This window comes from Drosophila suzukii, chromosome 3 (assembly GCF_043229965.1).
Source record: "Drosophila suzukii chromosome 3, CBGP_Dsuzu_IsoJpt1.0, whole genome shotgun sequence".
Classification (NCBI taxonomy): domain Eukaryota; kingdom Metazoa; phylum Arthropoda; class Insecta; order Diptera; family Drosophilidae; genus Drosophila; species Drosophila suzukii.
This window is the reverse complement of record NC_092082.1, coordinates 439,907-458,076: the sequence shown is the minus strand read 5'-3', so window position 1 is coordinate 458,076 and position 18,170 is coordinate 439,907. Positions and strand designations below refer to the sequence as shown.

Sequence of the window (18,170 nt, the reverse complement as noted above, 5' to 3'; positions counted from 1 at the left end):
CTCAGAAGCTTTTCATTGAACTGGAGCAGCTTTTCGCCGTCTAAACGATGTTGGAGGAAAGCCAGCCAACCTGGAGATTCGCAGACGAGTGGTTTCAGTCGCAGCGAATTCGGCCGATGAAGAAGTTTACTTGCGGGTCAATCGGGAAGCTTATTGTTCGGAATATATATCGCAATTAGACCTGACTACTCGCGCTTATCTAGCCGCTGCTCTGGTCCAGTAAGCTCATCTCTTAATAGAAATATCAAAAAAGATTTGTCGAGCGCCAAAATAAAAGTGAAACTGATACTAAGAAATATTAACAATTAAGAGATCCTGAGGAATTTCGAGATCGCTCTGTGAAATGTTCCTCGTTCAAGGCCCGGGTTTTTTGGAATCCGCCCCTCCGCCGAGTTGCGAAACCAGAGGAGCCATAGCCATGCCGGATGGCTTTAACGTATAATGCGACATTAATGTCTCGCCTCGGCCCACAACAAACAGTCGCGTTGTCTCTTCATGAGTATCGCCAATTGTTTCGCACTGATTTTTTTTGTTTGGTGAACCTATATATTTATGAACATGTATTCAATGCCAAAACCAGTTTTGTCTTTTTCTCAAGTTCGCCAAATGACGGCAAGCAACTTTAGGGAATACCTATTCCTATCCTCTCCCGGAATCATTCGACACGTTCCTGTCGTTTTACGACTATTAAATGGGATTTTTAATTGAATATTTGTATGTTATTGAGGGGCGTAATGCTCGATTATATTGCTTGCTCCGATCCATGGATGGTACGAACTATACTTGGCTGGTCAAATACAGCTTACTCTGAACACGTCGAGCTGTGTTTCAGTTTTACTAAATATATCCATAGCGATTTGTGGGGCCCCAACTCTACGTGCTAATGCTTGGGTTCCCATTGTGGAGACGTGGGATTTGGCTTCCTTTTATTGGTTCTCATCCGCCGTTGCATTTATTTATATAAGCCAAAAAAGTGTCGTTCACAGATTTAAGCCGATAGGAGAGTTTTAGCTTAAATGCTTTCCTTTTAATTTCTCAAGGTCGGTCTTTGTCAGCTGATGAGCATAAGTCAGACCCCAGCAGAGATCAATTTGAGCTTATGATTATCTCGCACTAAGAATACAGTTCTTCTATCACTCGATCAAAACAAAAGAGAAATCTCGTGGGACTGTTATAATGAGAGAGAACTTCGTGGGCTCGAAAAGCTGCTCTGGCGCCATGCTAATTAATTGGTAAACTAAAAAATTTGAGTCATCACCCGTGTTTCCCCTGGGGCCACTACTCCACTCAAGAAGTCCATTCATCGTCCGATAATTGTTTTGTTTGCCCACAGACACAATCGAGCCACTGTTGGCACTCGATCAAATTTCGTATTGTTCGGCGCTTTGTTTTGCCTGGCTTTCAATTAGCAAAACAGTCGGCGAGAAACCACTCGGGTATAGGTCTGTTGTGCAGTTCCTTGGGCATTTCGCTGCAGCTCCTCAGTTCTCATCAAGACGTCGCTGGCTGTGGGTGCTGCTCGTTCGGAGCTCGGAAAACTCCATTGAACGAACAACCAGCCAGAACAGGGGCCGCTCTATCATTATATCGGAATTACGAATGTCAATGCTAATTAATTCGTTAGCTAGCGTGTGATGTTGCCGGTATATAAAAACCCGAACCATCGTAACCGGTTCGCGTGTGTTCGAGTACTAACACCCACGTCCCAGGGAATTCCCCATAGCCAGTGCGTTGAAAGTATTGGGACAGAGACGCGTTATATACTCATTATGGATATGAGGATCTCTTGATTTCTTGAGAAACGTTTACGCGGTTACCTACCTTGAGCCGCAGTCTCTTCCCAGACCCAATTTGCATAAGTAAACCTGATAAAACCACACACAGCTCGTAACGCAAGTCAAATTTAAAACCGAAACCATGTTTCGTTAAGGCTTTTTGCAAGGCGACAAAAAACCCGTAGACCCCAAAAGACTCTCACAGAGGTTCGACAGTTTGTGTTTACCCATCTATACCTGGTCAGTGTTTTCAGGTACTGATACGGCCTTTCGCGAAGTTCCCCACAGATCTTCTATAACTATAAAGAGAACGAACTAAGACAACAACAACAGGAAGAACTTTGTTGATCAGCAAACAACTTTAAGTTGCTCACATCATTCATCACCTGAACTGGGTAAGTTGCTTGCCATTAACAACTGGGATCAGAAATAATATAGTTGCCAACCCTTAAGCGTTTGTTTTAAAAAAATGAATTAACATTTGTTGAGGTGATTAATTATGCAACTATAAAAATGTTTTCCTGACAAATGTATCTGACTCAGTTGATAAGTTTCGCACTTGTAGGAAAAGTGAGCAAATTAAACCGGCGGCCATAAGAAAATAATGGCAATCGAGGTTCCCTGATTAGAAAATCAGAGCTGGAAACGGCTAATTTCATGACAAACACTGCCTGACGGCTGGTTAGTGTTTACACAACTGTTCCCACCCGATGCACTTTTATTGAGTCACTGAGAAAATGGGTTATTATAGCGAAATAGCTGGATGGCCACCCCCTCTTAAAGGCCGCACCTTGGTCTTCCAATCGGACCTGAACTGTTTCTTTCGATTCAGAATTCGATTTTGTTAAATGTTGTTTACACTTTCGCACATTTGGCTGGGAATTGTTGTTGAAACATCTTGGGGATATTGTTTATTGTTTGCTTTGACTTCTGTTTATTTCGCTATCATGTTTTCAACCTCCTGAGTATTAGAATAAAATATATCATACCTACGCGGAATATTAGATAAACATTAAAAAGCACCCCTAGGTAGAACGCCCAGAAATATTACTTATATATTACATGTTTGAAAGTAGGGCAGCGTTTAAAGTTTCGTTCTATTTATATTATCACGCACATTGGAGCTTCGGGTGGGGCCCTTGTCTTTTCCCGCTGTGCATTTATTTCCACGATAAGCCAATTGCATGTACCAATTAATTAGTGGAATGATTTTCCAGTTTGTGGTTTGTTTTTACAGCTGGCTTTTCTAACTTCTCTCCTCCTTAAAGCGGATCATATTCAACACAATATAACACATTAAATTCCCTTAAATTAATTTTACAACAACATATCACTCCATAAACCAACTAATGGTTATATGGTACATAGAAAATTCTCAAAATATAAAATGAGCAACCACTTGCTGGGAATTCTCTTTCCAAATGAGTTTTAGATAGAGCATGCCAAGACTATTTTTGGGATCGATTAATTTGTGAGTTCGTTTTAAATACCATCATTGATTCTTTTCAGCTGCCTTCTGCGTTAAGGGGTTTTAGGTAATCCTAAAGTAGAAACATATACGATAAAATATAAAATTAATATGAAATTCTAGGGGAATTTTAGGTATTTACGATGGTTTGAATGGTTTTGGCTAAAAATTTCATCAAAACTGTAGAGGGCTAACAGACATCCATGATGACGGGCATTTATCTTTCCGAGTCTCGAGTTCGCCGGGAATGGGATCTGTTGACTGTCGGAGCCCTTCTCCTTTTCCCCCGGAAAACGAGGGGTGTCAGTGGAATAATATTTGGCGAACTTGCCACCCGCCCACTCTAAAGGCAATCAATTGATAGAACCGCCCGCCTTTGTTTACAATCCACAGACAGCGCAAAGGCATCAGCATCGGGGGTCTAAAAATACTCCACTTGGAATTTTCTCACAAAATATTCGAACCAGCAAACCCGTCAATGGGTTGGCTATTAAAAATTGTTTTGCCAAGTGTTTGTTTGCAGGGGAAATAAAAAACACTGGACCCTGTAATCGCTGATTATCTAATGGGGAACCGAGAACCCACCGCAGCTCACCACGGTCCAACTTTGGTGTGGTGACTTGCAATCATGGGCTCTTCGCACGGTGAAGTCTCCTGTCTTTGCCGATTAGTTCCCTTTCTGATACGGACTGAAAACCGCGCTGCCCTCGGCAAGATAATGGGCATATATATAAAAAGTAATTCCAGTGCTTTTGTGGCATACGTGATAAACACAAACAGTTGTTGAAAAATATCAGCATAAAAAACCCAAAAACGAAGACAGTTCGTATAAAAACTGAATGCGGATAATAACAATAAACAGATTATAATTTATGTGAGTTGGGTTCACTTGAGTTTGAATTCGTTTCCGCGTGTAATCCAACGTACATACATTCATTTCGATATTAACATGTGGATGGTGTTGTAGTTTGCTAAAATAGCGTATACGCCTTGTGACACCCAGCGGCGATAAATCTTCTTTGGGTTCTAAGCCCTATGCTTCGGCTAAGGTAATGCGATTTTAATGGCAATTAGCTGGGCTAAGTAGTGCCACTCTGGATGACTCAGTTTCTCCATTAGTCACCCACATCCTGACCATGGACAATCCCCAAACTATCATAATCAACCAGATAATAACCGAGACCAAAACCAAAAACCTAAGGAGTCGCATAACCGAGCATCTGTAAGTAAGTGCCACAATAAAATGGCTCACATATTTAACTGGAACTGGGGATTCAATTCGATAAGTCTCTTGCGGAACATTCTACCTATATATATACTTATAAACAAGAGAGTCATACTCCTTTGTCAGGCATTACTAGGCGTCGTTGGCCAATTGAGTTTATCTTATCGGTTACCGACCACAAATAAGACATTTTATAAGAGTCAGCTACAAAAACATATCAACAGTTCCCCTTTCATATTCCGATTGAAATTTGTGCTCATGAAAGAGTAATGCCAAGCTGAGAACATTGGTTCTTAGAGATACCGATAATATCTGCGTTATCATGTGTCAAATAGAGTTATCTTTACTGCTCAAAAATGCTACCTTAAGTTCGATTTCAAATTATCATTGTTGGAACCAACCTTAATTTGTATACAATTCCTGTTGTGCATTCCTTCTCGATGAAACCTTTACATCTATCTGTTTAGCATTCGTTGAACCACTATCCCATCACAATAACGCCATCAATCAAGCAATATAAGCCCCGATCAAAATATTAAATCGTTCCGTTCGCGGATATTACGACTTCCATAAAACTGGGAATCGCTTGGAAATCGAGTCAAACAATTTAGCATGAATAATTGTGTGGCCGCTTAAAATATAAATACACAAATGTTTAGAACCCGAAAAAGATATTGAGAAGAAATATTGCTTTTATCAAACCGATGCCAAACTCGCGAGGGCAAGGAAATTATTTCGAGAATCAATGTATTGAAATAAAGAGATCGCTGGCCATAATTCAATTTTATGGGCAATTGTATTCATGATTTTAATGTTCCGCATGTTTTGATTATTTTTCAAACATCCGCAGCACTCTTTCGCACTCTAAATGTGCGAATATGTATGTGGTATACGTATGCTAAAATTTCCAAAGTGCATGTGCTATTAATTATGCTAATTTTCTATCGCTAGATAAGACCTCTTACTCGCACTCCTGCCGCCAGTATCCATTTTCCCCATTAGCCACTATATGGAGTTTAATGTGTTTGTCCTTCTCCACCCAATCGCCGTCCATAAATTCTGGCTAATTTTGTGGCCCACACGCCTGCCAACGAATGCCACAGGTTACCCTGCTCCTCCCTGGCGGCTCGCTCACCGAATGCAAACAATCAGCGGATCAATGAATTAGGTGGTCCCCACAGGCTAATGATGCAAGATAAGATAGCGCTAGTGGTATAGCTTTTCGTATTGGTAATGAATTTATGGACGGGCTTGTTAGCAGCGCTTCAAAAAGTGGGCAGATCTGGATTGGAGCAGGGTTTTGGGGAGAGTGTCACCGGTATTGACAGACGACGGCATTTACTATCAATTTAACACGAATCCATAAATGTTTGCTTCGTCTGCACTCCCTGCGTGGCTGACCTTATGATTGATGCCCCACTGAGACCTAGTTCCTTAGTTCCCCCATGGGACTCGTTGGCTGCTAATTGCTTGTGACGCTATCCAATTCCCCCTCGTTTGGTCCTTCCGACAACCTGTTATCCGCGTGGATGATTCACTACTTGTGTCCACTGATGAGTCCCTTAACAGGGCTCCACTTCCCAAATTAGTGAACTCGGTTAGCTAAACATTGAATGACTAACTAATCGGCAAATAGAAACTAATTGATTCCCTCCCTTGGCACGAGTTGCTTATTTCTTCAGCATTATGTAACTCATATTATTAGGATAAAAATACTGAAAGAATGCATGTTATGAACGTTGTCTCTTAAAAAGGATTAAAACAAAACTTTCAAAACCAAGCACTGAAATATGCCAAACTTAACTTTATGTTGTACCATTTTAGATAGGTCATAGTGGTTTACCATTTACTTTAATGGCCCTGATAAACTTTCTACTCCCAGAACCTCCATCATGCCGAAGAAGATCCAGCATCGAGGCGGATCCCTGTACTGTGGAGTTACTCTGCTCGGGATCCTGTGCTTAGTTGTGTTCCGACTCATTCCGGGAATTCCTTTCGGGGCTTATGTTATGGCCGAAAGAGACCGCTACCACACCATAGATGATCCGAACGTTCCCTGCAATTTCTACGATACGGTCAACTTGACGGGTCACACCTCGTTCTCGAACGGAAGCTACGACTATTATGGCACGATAGTTCCCGCACACTTGATTGGAACGTACGACTACATCCACAGATCGCTGACGGAACGCATTGAGGTCCCGGAGCACGTCAGAGGATGTGTCTGCAAGTTGAAGGAGTGCCTCAACATCTGCTGCCCGTGGCGCCAGGTCTTCGACTCCGAAACGGATGGATGCATAATCGATCACAAGGATAATCGCACTTGGCCGGAACCGCCTCTGCTCAATGTGACCTTCCATAACCAAAGCACGCTGGTTGTCAACATGTTTCAGCAGTTTGCTATCCAGAGCTTCCGACCCTGTCCCAAGATGTTCTCCCTGCAGCCAGATATCAACTACTGGGACGACTATCTTATTTTCGAGAACGGTTCCATGCTCCGTATAGACGATAAGCAGGTCATCAGGAAGAATGAGTTCTGCTTGGTGCCGGCCTATGTCAACGAATCTGACCTCTTCTACACACTTCGTCCGGCCAACTGTGAGATGCAAGACGACCACGGCACGGTGAAGATCATCAATGCCTATGGTAAGTCTATATTGCGGTTGTAATCGATGCACAGGCATCGTGTCTTCTGCGCTACTGATGCATCGTTTAGAAACAGATTCTTAATAATCCGTCGTACATCTTTCGCCTCCAGCCATGATCTTCTCCATCCCCTTCATGATGCTGACCATAGCCGTTTACCTGCTGATCCCCGAGCTTCGCAACCAGCATGGCAAGAGCCTGGTCTGCTACTTGGTGGGTCTCACCGTTGGCTACTCCTCGCTGGCCTATGTTCAACTCTACAAAATCGATGCCTCGGGAACTGAATGCCAGGTACTGGGATATACGGCCTACTTCTTTTTCATGGGCGCCTACCTTTGGCTGAGTGTCATCAGCTTCGACTTATGGCACAACTTCCGAGGGACGAGAGGCATCAACAGGTTTCAAGAGAACAGGCGCTTCCTGTTCTACTCGCTGTACTCGTGGGGAATTGCCGTCGTTTTTCTGGCCTTCACTTATAGTGCCCAGAAATTGACCGATTGGCCCTCGTATCTCAAGCCCGGAATCGGGGACGGCACATACTGCTGGCTGGACATGAGCAACTGGTCGGCCATGATCTACTTCTATGGACCCATTATGGCGATCGTCGTGGCCAACACGATCATGTTCATAATGACGGCAATCAAGATCCACGGAGTTCAACGGGAGATGGCCAGGATAATTGCGAGTGAGAACAGCACCAAGAACCTGCGAACCGAGAAGGACAAGTGAGTGCGATCGCTTCAGTGTTTCCCATCCAACTTCCTCTAAGGAGGTTCCGTCATGTTTGGTCCACCCTCAGGTTCGGCTTGTTCCTGCGCCTCTTCCTCATCATGGGCATCACCTGGCTGTCGGAGCTCGTCTCGTTCTTCGTGGGCAACGACAAGGAGTGGTCGAAGCTCTTCTACATCTCGGATCTGGCCAACGCCATGCAGGGCTTTCTCATCTTTATGCTGTTCGTGATGAAGAAGAAGGTCAAGCATTTGATCACAAACAGGTGAGAGTTGCTCTATTTAGACTTCTAGTTTAGTTTTGTCTCGCCCCTGGGGCGTTTGTCCACTCATCCGACCCGTGTGTCCTGTCTATGTCCACCATCGAATCTTTAACCCCGACCATTCCCAGAACGATACGGGTGCGCAGTCTGCGGCAGACTGAGAGTGTAACCATGGGGCCCACCTCGATCTCCATGCGACAGCGGTTTATGGACGCCTCCAACCAGATCCGCAAGCTGGTGGTGATTCGCAATGCCTTCGCCAATGGCTCCACCAGCGGTATTCACTCACATGAAGTCTGAACTGATCCCGTCGATTGCAGTAAGCAGGCTCTATTCCGCTCGATTGTCGTGGCCCTGACTAACGTGCTCCTAAATCGAAAATGCTACCTTTCGTATGTGTTCCTTGAATCTCTAGTAATCCAGTATCTTGATACAAAGATATTTTTATTGAATATTCTATAAGTTTACATTAGTTTAGAGATTTCGGGAACACACCACACTTATCATAGATAGCTGATGAGGGATCCTGACTGTTTGCAGACTCTGATTATATGCCTTTTATGTTGTACTTATCTCGTTGTCAGACCGCTTTCGATATTGCTTAACCGCAAACTCAACACCAACAGAAACAGCCAGCAGACTAACTCAAAACCCAACACTGACAACCAACACAGCCCCGAATCTCCAGCCGCCTAGGCTGGGTAACCCAGTCAAGTCTAAGCCTCAAGAACCAAAAACCGTCCATTATGCATCACGTATACGTAGCTACTAAACAGTAATACCATATCTAAGTGCCCTGATCTAAACACCAACTTATGTTTGCATCTACAATGTGTGTCCATATGTGCATGTGTCTCAACATCAATGTGATCGCCATCGATCGTTGTCCACTGAAGACTGCTGGAGAAAAAGCGCTCTAATGGCTTGAGCTCGACCACTACTTCGACTTCCATCATTTCTGACTCGAATGTGCTGCCGAAAAAGCTGCACCTTAAGGCTGTTAATAGGACCGGTGGGAAAACCACCGATCCAAGTCCAAGGCCAAACGTAGCCATCTAATCAAAGTGGTCACAGGTAAACCAGGAATTATGAAGTGTATTTAACCTCAGTTGAAAGTAACCAGTAGATAACTAACGCTGACTAACCCCTTACTCCTTGAAACCTAATCATACTGACTTTCCATTTTTGTGTCTTGGTGAAGGTAATCTGTTTTGATCCTATCTGATCGCTTCGTGTGTTTGCTTTTCCCCAACTAAAACCCAAAACACTCAATCGAACCAATTCTAATCAGATTTACCGCCATTGTCTATTCCACGCTGCCCACGCAATGGACGTCATAACCACTCAACGAAACCCCAACCCCACCATTTAGATGCTCGAGTGTGCGCGATGGCAGTAATCAACGTCAGAGTCAGTACTCCACCAAGACCACGTCCAGCAGCGTGGCCAATCTGTCGCTGCACGAGAAGCCCTCGGTGGAGAAGCCGCTGGTGATCAGCTCCAGCGTGGATCCCCAGAGAACCACCATCTTTCGCTGAGCACCGCACATCCAGTTGCCTTGGGCCGAGCATCGAATAGTCTACACTGGGATGTGCTCCAGAGCAGGGAGGGTTAAACTTTCGGCGAACTCTAATACTGCGATTACCGTGTACCTTTCTGTAAATATGGAACATCATATCTATGTTTTTGTCACCATTGAAGGTCATTCCCACCCTGATCTGGAGGACATCTACTAGATCGCGCTGCCGCAGTCATTTAAGGATAGTACTTTATGAAAGACACTACTATAAGAGAAAGTCCCTATCCCTATCCCATAAACAAGCACGAACCATCTCTCTCTTCTTTTTAAATGTCATGTGACCACAAACAACGTGATTATTTGTATAAGAACGCTATGCAACGCCATATCTAGTATTTATGCCTATGAAATTATAAAAGTTATCTTCTTCTAACATCTGATGAGGGATCAAATTTTGTACTTCTCCATTAGTCTAAGACCAAGCACCCAGCATAACATACATTAAATATAGATGTGCCTTGTTGAAATTGAGATTTGTATTGTTTGTTATTTGTATTGCTCTCTTTGCATATACGTACCGTTCTCCATGTCTACATTATCTCCACTAATGTAATAAAATACAACAATTATAATTGTATTTCAAGCTTAATAAAGCCAAAGATAAAAGTGAAAGAAGCGTTTTTCCTCAGCCGATTTGGGTGACATATGTCAATCTTAAATTGTACATTTTAAGACAGGAAATACATTACGTTATTGGATTTTCTTTAAACAAACGGAAGATCATAAATTGTGGTGACTATATATCAAGAGAAATTCAAATTCACACACACAAATTTTTAGATCTTGTTTTAGATGGTTAGACTTTTAAATTACATAGAATATCAAATTGAAATTAGTTGATCTTGCATTCCTTTTTCACTTCCTGGAAGTATACTTGGAGATCGTAAACGATATCTAGCTAGTACACAATCCTCCAGCTAGACACTCTTTTTATAGTCTGGGCATAAACCGGTAAGATATCTACACTTTTGAAAAGCAAAGATATGGTAAAACCGTTAGATCATTTAGATGTCGATTGGGATTTAAAAAATATAAAAAGTGCTAAATGCATTTTTAAGTTTTTTTATCAAGTCTAGGATTTATGACACTTGAACTCCAAAAATCTCTAGAAAAGCTAATTCCACAGCACTGGTGCCTATCAAAAAATGATTTTTGAATGTGCCAGTCGCACTGGTTAAGATTCGACGGCAGATTTCTGGAAAGAGGGAGGAGAGACGGCGGGCCGTTTTTCTGCCGGCTGCTTGTGGTCGCGTCTGGTTTTGGGACTGGCTAATCAGTTAGTCTGTTTTTTATTCTTGGCCAGCATGGAGCTGCGTTGCGGTTGCCGGTTTGTCGTCTAGTCGTTTAGAGAGAGCAAAGACAACACTGGGAGAGTCTCTCCACCAGGCTTTTATGTTTATGGTTGTTCTTTTTGGTGTTGTCGCTGTCGTTGTCGCAATCGCAGCCGTTTTTAGACCCGCGTCTCATTCGTAGTCAGTTTTGGGTTTTGATTGTTGTTGGTTCGGATTGGATTTGTGACTCGGCGAGTGTGCGTGCATTGTCCAAAAGCGAACGGCGATCGCTTCACATATTTGTTTACTTAATTATCGAGCTGCCTGGCCTGTGACGTCAGGTAGAAGATCGAACAGAGGAAATCTTCCATCAAGACATGGCTTTGCTTTGGATCATTCCTCTGGCTTTTCGGCTCTTCGCTGGCGTTCGATCTCTGGAGACTGCCAGCATTGATCATCCCTGTGCCTATGCGGATACGGTTAACATTACGGATGGTCTCCGGTTGAAGGACGGATCCTATTCATACGGTGGAGTGTTGGTTCCGCCGCAACTGATGGCGGAGTACTCCTTCAAGGTGATCGATGGCGTGGAGTACCGAGCCAAGAAGCACCTGCGCGGCTGCGTCTGCCTGCTGAAGCCCTGCATTAGCTTCTGTTGTCCGGAGAACCTCGTCTTCGATTCGAAACACTGGAACTGCTCGAGGCCACACCAAGTACGGGAGTCCACGCACGTGGAGCTGACCTACGCCAATCGGTCGGTGGAACAAGTGCGCATTCTCGATCGGTTTGTCGTTCGCACGGAGCTCGGTTGTCGGAACAAGTTCGTGGACAAGAAGCACGATAGCTTCTGGCAGTGGGATCTCTTCGAGAACGGATCACTGCAGCGGGACAGTCGCCTGTGGACCACGGATGAGTACTGCTTTAGCCCCCTGGAGCACAAGCCGGAGCAATGGGAGCTCGCTCCGCTCAGTTGCGAGCGCTTTCAAACGGGCTACCGCGTCTGGATCTACGCTATTTGTCAGTCTTCCTGTCATTCCTTTCAAAATAGATTCTAACTCAATAAATCCCTTTCCAGGCAGTATTATAGCCATCATTATTAACATCTTTATACTCTCGCTGCTTGGTTCTGTGAGAGATGCCAGGAAAAGTCACTATGGCCAGCTGATCATCTACTACCTGCTCTCCCTGATCGTGGGCTACTCCTTGTTGGTTTACTTGGCCTTGAAGAATCCCATGAAGCTTTCGCATTCGGCTTGCAGGAATATAGGTGTGTTGAAATGCTCTCCTTCCTCAGCCACGTGAATAAGTCATTGCCTTCCAAAGGTTTTTTGGCCTACTTTTGCATCATGCTCTCCTTCGTCTTCCTGGCCATTTGCAGTCTGGACTTCCTGCTCAAATTTAAACAAAAGGCTGTCAGGAACTGGGTGCGTCGGTTGTCTTACGCTTTGGCAGTCCTGGCGGTTATTGGCTTGAGGTTTATAGTGTCCTTTGCCCAGGACTCCAAGTTGCCCAAGCACTACAAGCCAGGCATGGGAGAAGATTACTGCTGGTTCGATGGTAAAGAAAACAGAATCTTAAAGTTCAAGTGGTTTCTAACTGAACTCTCTATTTTCAGTCCGCACCTGGGGCATTTTAATCTACTACTACGGCCCCATTACAGTCTTGCTGATTTTCAGCATAGTTTGCTGCCTGAAGGCCTACTTTTCCATCTACGAACTGCCACCAGATACTCAGTACATATTGGGCACGCAACTGAAAATCGTCAAGACCCAGTAAGCTACTTGAAAGCATCATATGGTTAAATCTCTGGTTAAACTAACCGGCATTTGCCTCCAGTTTCTATGCTTTCAGTGCCTACATAGTGGGCGTTTTTGCCGTTTGGGTTCGGGAAATAGTCGTTTATATAATGGCAAGAGTGAGAGAGCACTTCTTTATCATTGACTTCTGGAGTGGAATTTGCATCCTGGGCCTGGCCATAGCTGGATTTATTCTGCTTCTTGGCAAGAATTTGCACGTGAAATCCTGGTGGGCAATCAATGTGTAAGTTATGATTTACAAAATAAAATTTGGAATCTCTAATGATGGCAAATCTTATCTAAAGGGAATCAAGTCAAACTGATCTGAGTGTCATTAATGCCCGCGTCTACAAGTTCGATGAGAAAGGCGATTTAAAATCTTCAGGTATAAAGCCTATTATTTTATTGTATCTCCTTTATCAGCCCCTATCTTTTCCTCTACAGATTCTCCCTATAAGCCGACAGTGACATCACTTTAATTGGAACTGAGATAATTGCTCATCTATGAACTCTGGTATTTGCTTTGCTGATGAATCATTTAGTCTGTCGCAGAGAGATAAGTGTATATATAATAAGTGCCTCAGTATATTAGCTATAAGAAAATGGTGGAACAAACTCACGATGAAGTGCAATAATACCATTAGGAAATCAAAATAAAATAGGGGTTTCTTGACACTCTTCAGCTTTGTTGGTATTACCATTCTTTGATAGTGAAATTAATAATTTTCCGTTGCCATCCCTGAAATCCACAAAAATGTCGCAGGTAATGTTCCTTTTAGCGAATAAATTTTTAATTCTAAGGGGAAGGTAAGGAAAACCTCTCAAATCATTTTCTTTTTGAATAATTTGTTCAGAGGCAAAGCTCGAGGCAGGCCCCTCTAAGGGGGATCCCAGTTAACGGCTAGGTACTAAACTATAGTGTTCCCCAAATGTCCACCCACTGGGTTCGCTGGAGTCGATGACGTGCCTCGAGGCGTTTGGATTGGATGACTTGTGGATGGGTGGGTCTGCTGGATTAGCCACAATTCAAGTGGCACGCAACAAATGATTCGTTAATGACGCAATTGACAATGCCCAAAACGCCATATTCCTATCTATCTACTCGTGCTAATATCTAGTATCTGGAGGTGAATCGGCCAATGTCTAGAGAGCGTCCGCTCTTTTATATTTTGCGTAAATACTTCTCCTTGCCTTTTGTCATTTTTCTGGAGGTGTTAATTAACTACGAATAGACAAGACTCTATCTTTGGTAGAAAGATCCGCATTAATAATTTACTTAAAATATATAGATTTGAAAATTAATATAGATACAAAAGTACAATAATATTAGTTCTCCACGTGCCTAAAAGTATGCAGAAAAGTAATAAATCCTGGCATTATCGTAGTCAAGATGTTCTGTATTGAATACTTTTATACACCATTGAAAGTGATTTTACCTATAATATTAGGAATTTGTTTTTTGTATAAAATATAACCGAAATATCTGAACACATCATCCGTTGATCTGGCCCATTAAACTGTAGAGCATTTCCTGACCATTTTGATGTTTTCCGGACCGTCTGTTTTTTCCCTGCTCCGTTGTTGTAAACAAAATGCCGCACGTTCCACGAACACCACCAAGCAAAGTGGGTGTGCGCCTCGCCATGCCACAAAAAGCCCCACAGACACACCACAGACTGCCTTCGATTGAGTTCGCCGGGATTCGGTTCACAGTCCAAGTTCGTACCGTGTCAGGTGAAGATGATGATCCGCTCACTCAATTAACGGCTCGCCCCTTGGCCACCGCGCTACGTCATCAATGCAATACTACTCGGTTTCTATCTAGTCCATTTCATTTCAATTCATTCCATTTCGATACGACTCGATTTCGATTTGGCAATCGTCTGGAGGTAAACAGGAATAAATTGGACGCTCTACAGTAAACAAAGCACTAGTCGGAGCGAAAAAAGATCGCCAGTCGAGAATGTCTCTTCGAATGGCGCAGTTCTGCATTTTGGGGGTCCTCCTCATCCTTTCGGTGGCGCGCAGTTCATGGGGAATCCACGAGGAGACCCATTACCCGTGTGCCTTCATCGATACGGCAAACATCACAGGGAGCTTCGGCTTGGACGGTCCCTATGTGCACAACTGGACAGTGATTCCCCGCCACTTTGTGGCCGTTTACGACTTTGTCATCGAGAATGGCATTCGGATTCCGGCGCCGAGACATTTGAGGGGCTGCATCTGCAAGACGAAACCCTGCGTGCGAATTTGCTGTCAGGAGGGTGAGATCTACGATCTGGAGAGGAGACAGTGCTTGGTACCACCCAGCCAGGTGTCAGGTCCTCCCTCGCAGAGCCACATGGAGGTGGAGTTGAACAACGGCAGTCTGCGGGAGGTGGAACTGTTGCCGCGCTTCAGCGTCCATGTGGAAACTCCGTGTGAGCACATGAAGGCAGTCACCAAGGGATCGGAGTACGTTCACTGGACACTCCACGAGGTGCGGAGTGAAGTAGCCTTCCCATTACCTGATTTCACACCTGTAACTTTTCAGAACGGAACCATCAGCCATCGGGGTCACATATTCTCCAAGCACTACTGCTTCACCCCGCTGCTCCACCTGAACTCCACCTGGGAGTGGCAGCCCCTGGCCTGCGCCCCAGAAAAGCTCAATTTTGTTCTCGGGGTGCGGGAATGGACCTACGCCATATGTGAGTAGCCTCAAAGAAACGAACGAAAGCCATTCACAATCACAAATATGCTTTCAATTTCTTTGGGGCGTTTTAAAAATAGTACGCTCATAAAAGCAATTGCTAGAACAACAAGAGAAAATCGCAAGTGACGATTGATACTTAGTTTGATCTCCAGAGATTATCTCTCGCTCCGAATTCATCCAGCTGACTCTCTTTGCAGGCCTCTTGATCGCGATACTATCCATGTTTATTGTGCTGATCGTGTACCTTTTGTGCTCGGAGATGCGCAACAGTTTCTACGGTGTGGCCATAAAGGCGTACGCCATCTGTATGATCGTGGGATATGCCCTGTTGGCCTATCTGACTCTCCACAACCCGGCGAATATCTCGAATGCAGTGTGTCGTATTCTGCGTAAGTAGAATGCTGTGCCTCTCCAGTGATTATATTACTTCTTTTGTTACATCTTTAGCCAGCTTGACGCTAATGTTCTTGGTTCTATCTTTCTACATACTGAGCTTCATTGCGTTTAAGCTTTACCTAAGCTTCCATGGCGTGGTCTTTACGAAACTGATGTTCTGGCTCATCTTTATGCCCATTGTAATAATCGCCGTGGGTTGGTCCTGTTTTGTCAGCTTTAGTTATTACGGTTCTCGGCTGATCTTCGGAGGTGATACTTGCTGGTTTGATCGTAAGTACTGCCAGTCTTAAGTTGATCACTAATTTACTACTGATATCGCAGCTCGCAATTGGTCCATTATGATCTACCTGTACGCTCCCGTTTTTGTGGCCTGTGCCATCAGTGGATTCTTCTATATCCTCAGCCTGATCTACATTAGTGAGCAGCCGATAATCGAGACTGAGAAGAGCTTCGAGTCCATTGAGAAGAATCGCTTCAGGTCCTTTTGGAAGTACGCCGGTTACACGGCGCTCGTGTGGCTCATTTGCGTCTGCTCCTTTGCATTTAACTACTACCGGGAGAATCGATCTCATCTCAATTACGCCGTGAGTTTCTTCATGGCCTTCCATGGCTTTGCGGCCCTCTACGCCCTTATTGGAAAGAACCAGCAGATCCAGAACTTTCTGAGGCGAATAGATAAGTGAGTGAGGTATCTGTATCCATATAAAAAAAACTAACAGCTTATATCATTAATTTTTCTTTAAGTGAGGAGGACACCTGCGAGAACTCGGTCCCTTTGTCAAGTTTCGCTTGAAATTTTGAAATTTGATTTGAGCAGACAGTTTTGTGGCCACTGTACAGTTTTAGTGCAACTAAAAGCAATTAGTCGTGCCGACAACCTCTGTGCAATGGCTGTCAGCGTAGACACAAACCGTACATTTCGAGTGAAGAGATTTGTAAAATATGTTAGGATGTGTAAAAAGTCTTGTAAAATATGTGTCAAATTAACAAATTAGGGGGTGACACAGAAATCTCTTCGGTTGAAATTTGAATTGGATGTTTGTAGGAGTTCTCACCGAATTCCCACCAATAAGATTTTTGACACCCCCGATATAGAAAATTTACTTTTATAACATTAAACGTAATGTACGTTCGCTTTGTATTTATATGTAAACAAAATATATAAAGTGCGGACTAGAGATCAGTTAAGACTTTTCCTTAAGACTTTTTTACCTTATAACTAAACTGAAGCTCATGCAACTTGAAAACAAAAAGTGACAAAGTATTGGCAAGTATATTAAAAGGAAAATAACTCTGAAATACCTTTACAGCTAATACCCATAAAATATTTAAATCTATAACATTTTTTGACGCTTTCCTTGAGCTTAAGCCTGCTAAAACTTGGCCCGTCCCCTTCGACCGTTAAACAATTGCAACAATTTCCAATTGCTGGCGTATCCAATTTAAGCTTCCCCATCAGAATCACACAACAAAAGCAACCCGAAACTCTGGCCAACAATATACACGTAAATAACGTAATTTACACAACACAAAACAAACTCTGAAGTTGGCCGTAAGGCAACTCTAGTCGGGGTCCTGCTCCTGGTCCTCGTCCTGGAGCACCACAGCATCCAATCCACGGCAATCCACTTTCCCTTCCCAGTCGCCGCTCCCAGGTTGCAATTCCCTGGACCGTGGTCGAGTGTCCCCAGCACCCAGTTCCCATTCTCGAGCACCCATTTCCCATTTCCCATTCTCCAGTCCCCCGATCTCTCTATATAATAAGTGCGCGCCGATTTTGTTTGACATCAGAGGTCAATGGCCGCGAAACAGACAGAGAGAGAGAGAGAGAGTCGGCGAGAGAGCTGCATCCTTGCATCCTGGCTGAGTGGGGGGTCTGTCAAGCGCAAGGAATCAAGTGGAAAGTGAAACGAGAGGCGCGGGCGGGAGTTTCCCTCTTTTCGCTGGTGCTCTTTTGATGTGGCCTCGCCCAACTCCCCACTCATCCTTACAAACACGAACCCAATCCCAAACCCAAGCCCCATATCATCTCTAAACCAAAACCGACGACTCAACTTCGGCTCTTTGGTCCTGCTCTTTTTTTGGCTGGGCGTACAGCAGCAGGACGCAGAATACACACCGAGAGAAGGATGTACGGCGGCGAAGAGAGAGCCGTTGGATCGATAAAACGTAGTAAAAATTCTCGTAGTAGTGGAAGCTGGAAACAAACCCGGCATATACACAGGCCAACTGCATCCATCGGCATCGGCCACTTTGGCATCCTGACGTGCGCACTGGAAAATCCCGAGAGGTAGGACATGTTTGGCGCGTTTTTCGCCTGCATGTGTG

General features: G+C 44.0%; 3 protein-coding genes across 14 annotated transcripts; all 3 read left to right on the top strand.

The window, feature by feature from the left end:
• Positions 1-94: 94 nt before the first annotated feature.
• mthl10 (methuselah-like 10) lies at positions 95-10,155 on the top strand. 11 transcript variants are annotated; one of them, XM_065864056.2, is made up of 6 exons: positions 99-219; positions 2,030-2,170; positions 6,351-7,114; positions 7,227-7,839; positions 7,914-8,108; positions 8,234-8,645. In XM_065864056.2, exons 3-6 carry the CDS (start codon positions 6,361-6,363, stop codon positions 8,403-8,405), a joined length of 1,734 nt encoding a protein of 577 aa, XP_065720128.1. In that variant the 5' UTR covers positions 99-219; positions 2,030-2,170; positions 6,351-6,360; the 3' UTR covers positions 8,406-8,645. The 11 variants fall into 11 exon arrangements, with proteins under 11 accessions (XP_065720131.1, XP_065720128.1, XP_065720126.1 ...); XM_065864054.2 differs by having other exon boundaries at positions 2,021-2,170; XM_017079065.4 differs by lacking the exons at positions 99-219; positions 2,030-2,170; positions 8,234-8,645 and adding exons at positions 4,357-4,465; positions 9,002-9,179; positions 9,478-10,155.
• Positions 10,156-10,966: 811 nt separating this feature from the next.
• Positions 10,967-13,424, top strand: mthl9 (methuselah-like 9). The gene is made up of 7 exons (XM_017079070.4): positions 10,967-11,972; positions 12,031-12,222; positions 12,279-12,512; positions 12,571-12,727; positions 12,792-12,995; positions 13,057-13,136; positions 13,196-13,424. The coding sequence occupies exons 1-7, from the start codon at positions 11,333-11,335 to the stop codon at positions 13,228-13,230; spliced, it is 1,542 nt and encodes a 513-aa protein (XP_016934559.3). The 5' UTR covers positions 10,967-11,332; the 3' UTR covers positions 13,231-13,424.
• Positions 13,425-14,720: 1,296 nt separating this feature from the next.
• mthl8 (methuselah-like 8) lies at positions 14,721-17,043 on the top strand. 2 transcript variants are annotated; one of them, XM_017078053.4, is made up of 6 exons: positions 14,721-15,230; positions 15,285-15,441; positions 15,644-15,835; positions 15,894-16,112; positions 16,164-16,530; positions 16,587-17,043. In XM_017078053.4, exons 1-5 carry the CDS (start codon positions 14,727-14,729, stop codon positions 16,523-16,525), a joined length of 1,434 nt encoding a protein of 477 aa, XP_016933542.3. In that variant the 5' UTR covers positions 14,721-14,726; the 3' UTR covers positions 16,526-16,530; positions 16,587-17,043. The 2 variants fall into 2 exon arrangements, with proteins under 2 accessions (XP_016933542.3, XP_016933541.3); XM_017078052.4 differs by having other exon boundaries at positions 16,164-16,521; positions 16,587-17,040.
• Positions 17,044-18,170: the final 1,127 nt, after the last annotated feature.

Coding starts and splice junctions, on each gene's coding strand:
- mthl10 (XM_070997011.1), top strand. CDS start 4,380: ATGGACAATCCCCAAACTATCATAATCAACCAGATAATAACCGAGACC. Junction 4,466..6,350: donor AGTCGCATAACCGAGCATCT/GTAAGTAAGTGC, acceptor TTCTACTCCCAG/AACCTCCATCATGCCGAAGA. Junction 7,840..7,913: donor CTGCGAACCGAGAAGGACAA/GTGAGTGCGATC, acceptor GTCCACCCTCAG/GTTCGGCTTGTTCCTGCGCC.
- mthl8 (XM_017078052.4), top strand. CDS start 14,727: ATGGCGCAGTTCTGCATTTTGGGGGTCCTCCTCATCCTTTCGGTGGCG. Junction 15,231..15,284: donor TTCACTGGACACTCCACGAG/GTGCGGAGTGAA, acceptor GTAACTTTTCAG/AACGGAACCATCAGCCATCG. Junction 15,836..15,893: donor TGCAGTGTGTCGTATTCTGC/GTAAGTAGAATG, acceptor TTACATCTTTAG/CCAGCTTGACGCTAATGTTC.
- mthl9 (XM_017079070.4), top strand. CDS start 11,333: ATGGCTTTGCTTTGGATCATTCCTCTGGCTTTTCGGCTCTTCGCTGGC. Junction 11,973..12,030: donor CGTCTGGATCTACGCTATTT/GTCAGTCTTCCT, acceptor ATCCCTTTCCAG/GCAGTATTATAGCCATCATT. Junction 12,513..12,570: donor AGATTACTGCTGGTTCGATG/GTAAAGAAAACA, acceptor CTCTATTTTCAG/TCCGCACCTGGGGCATTTTA.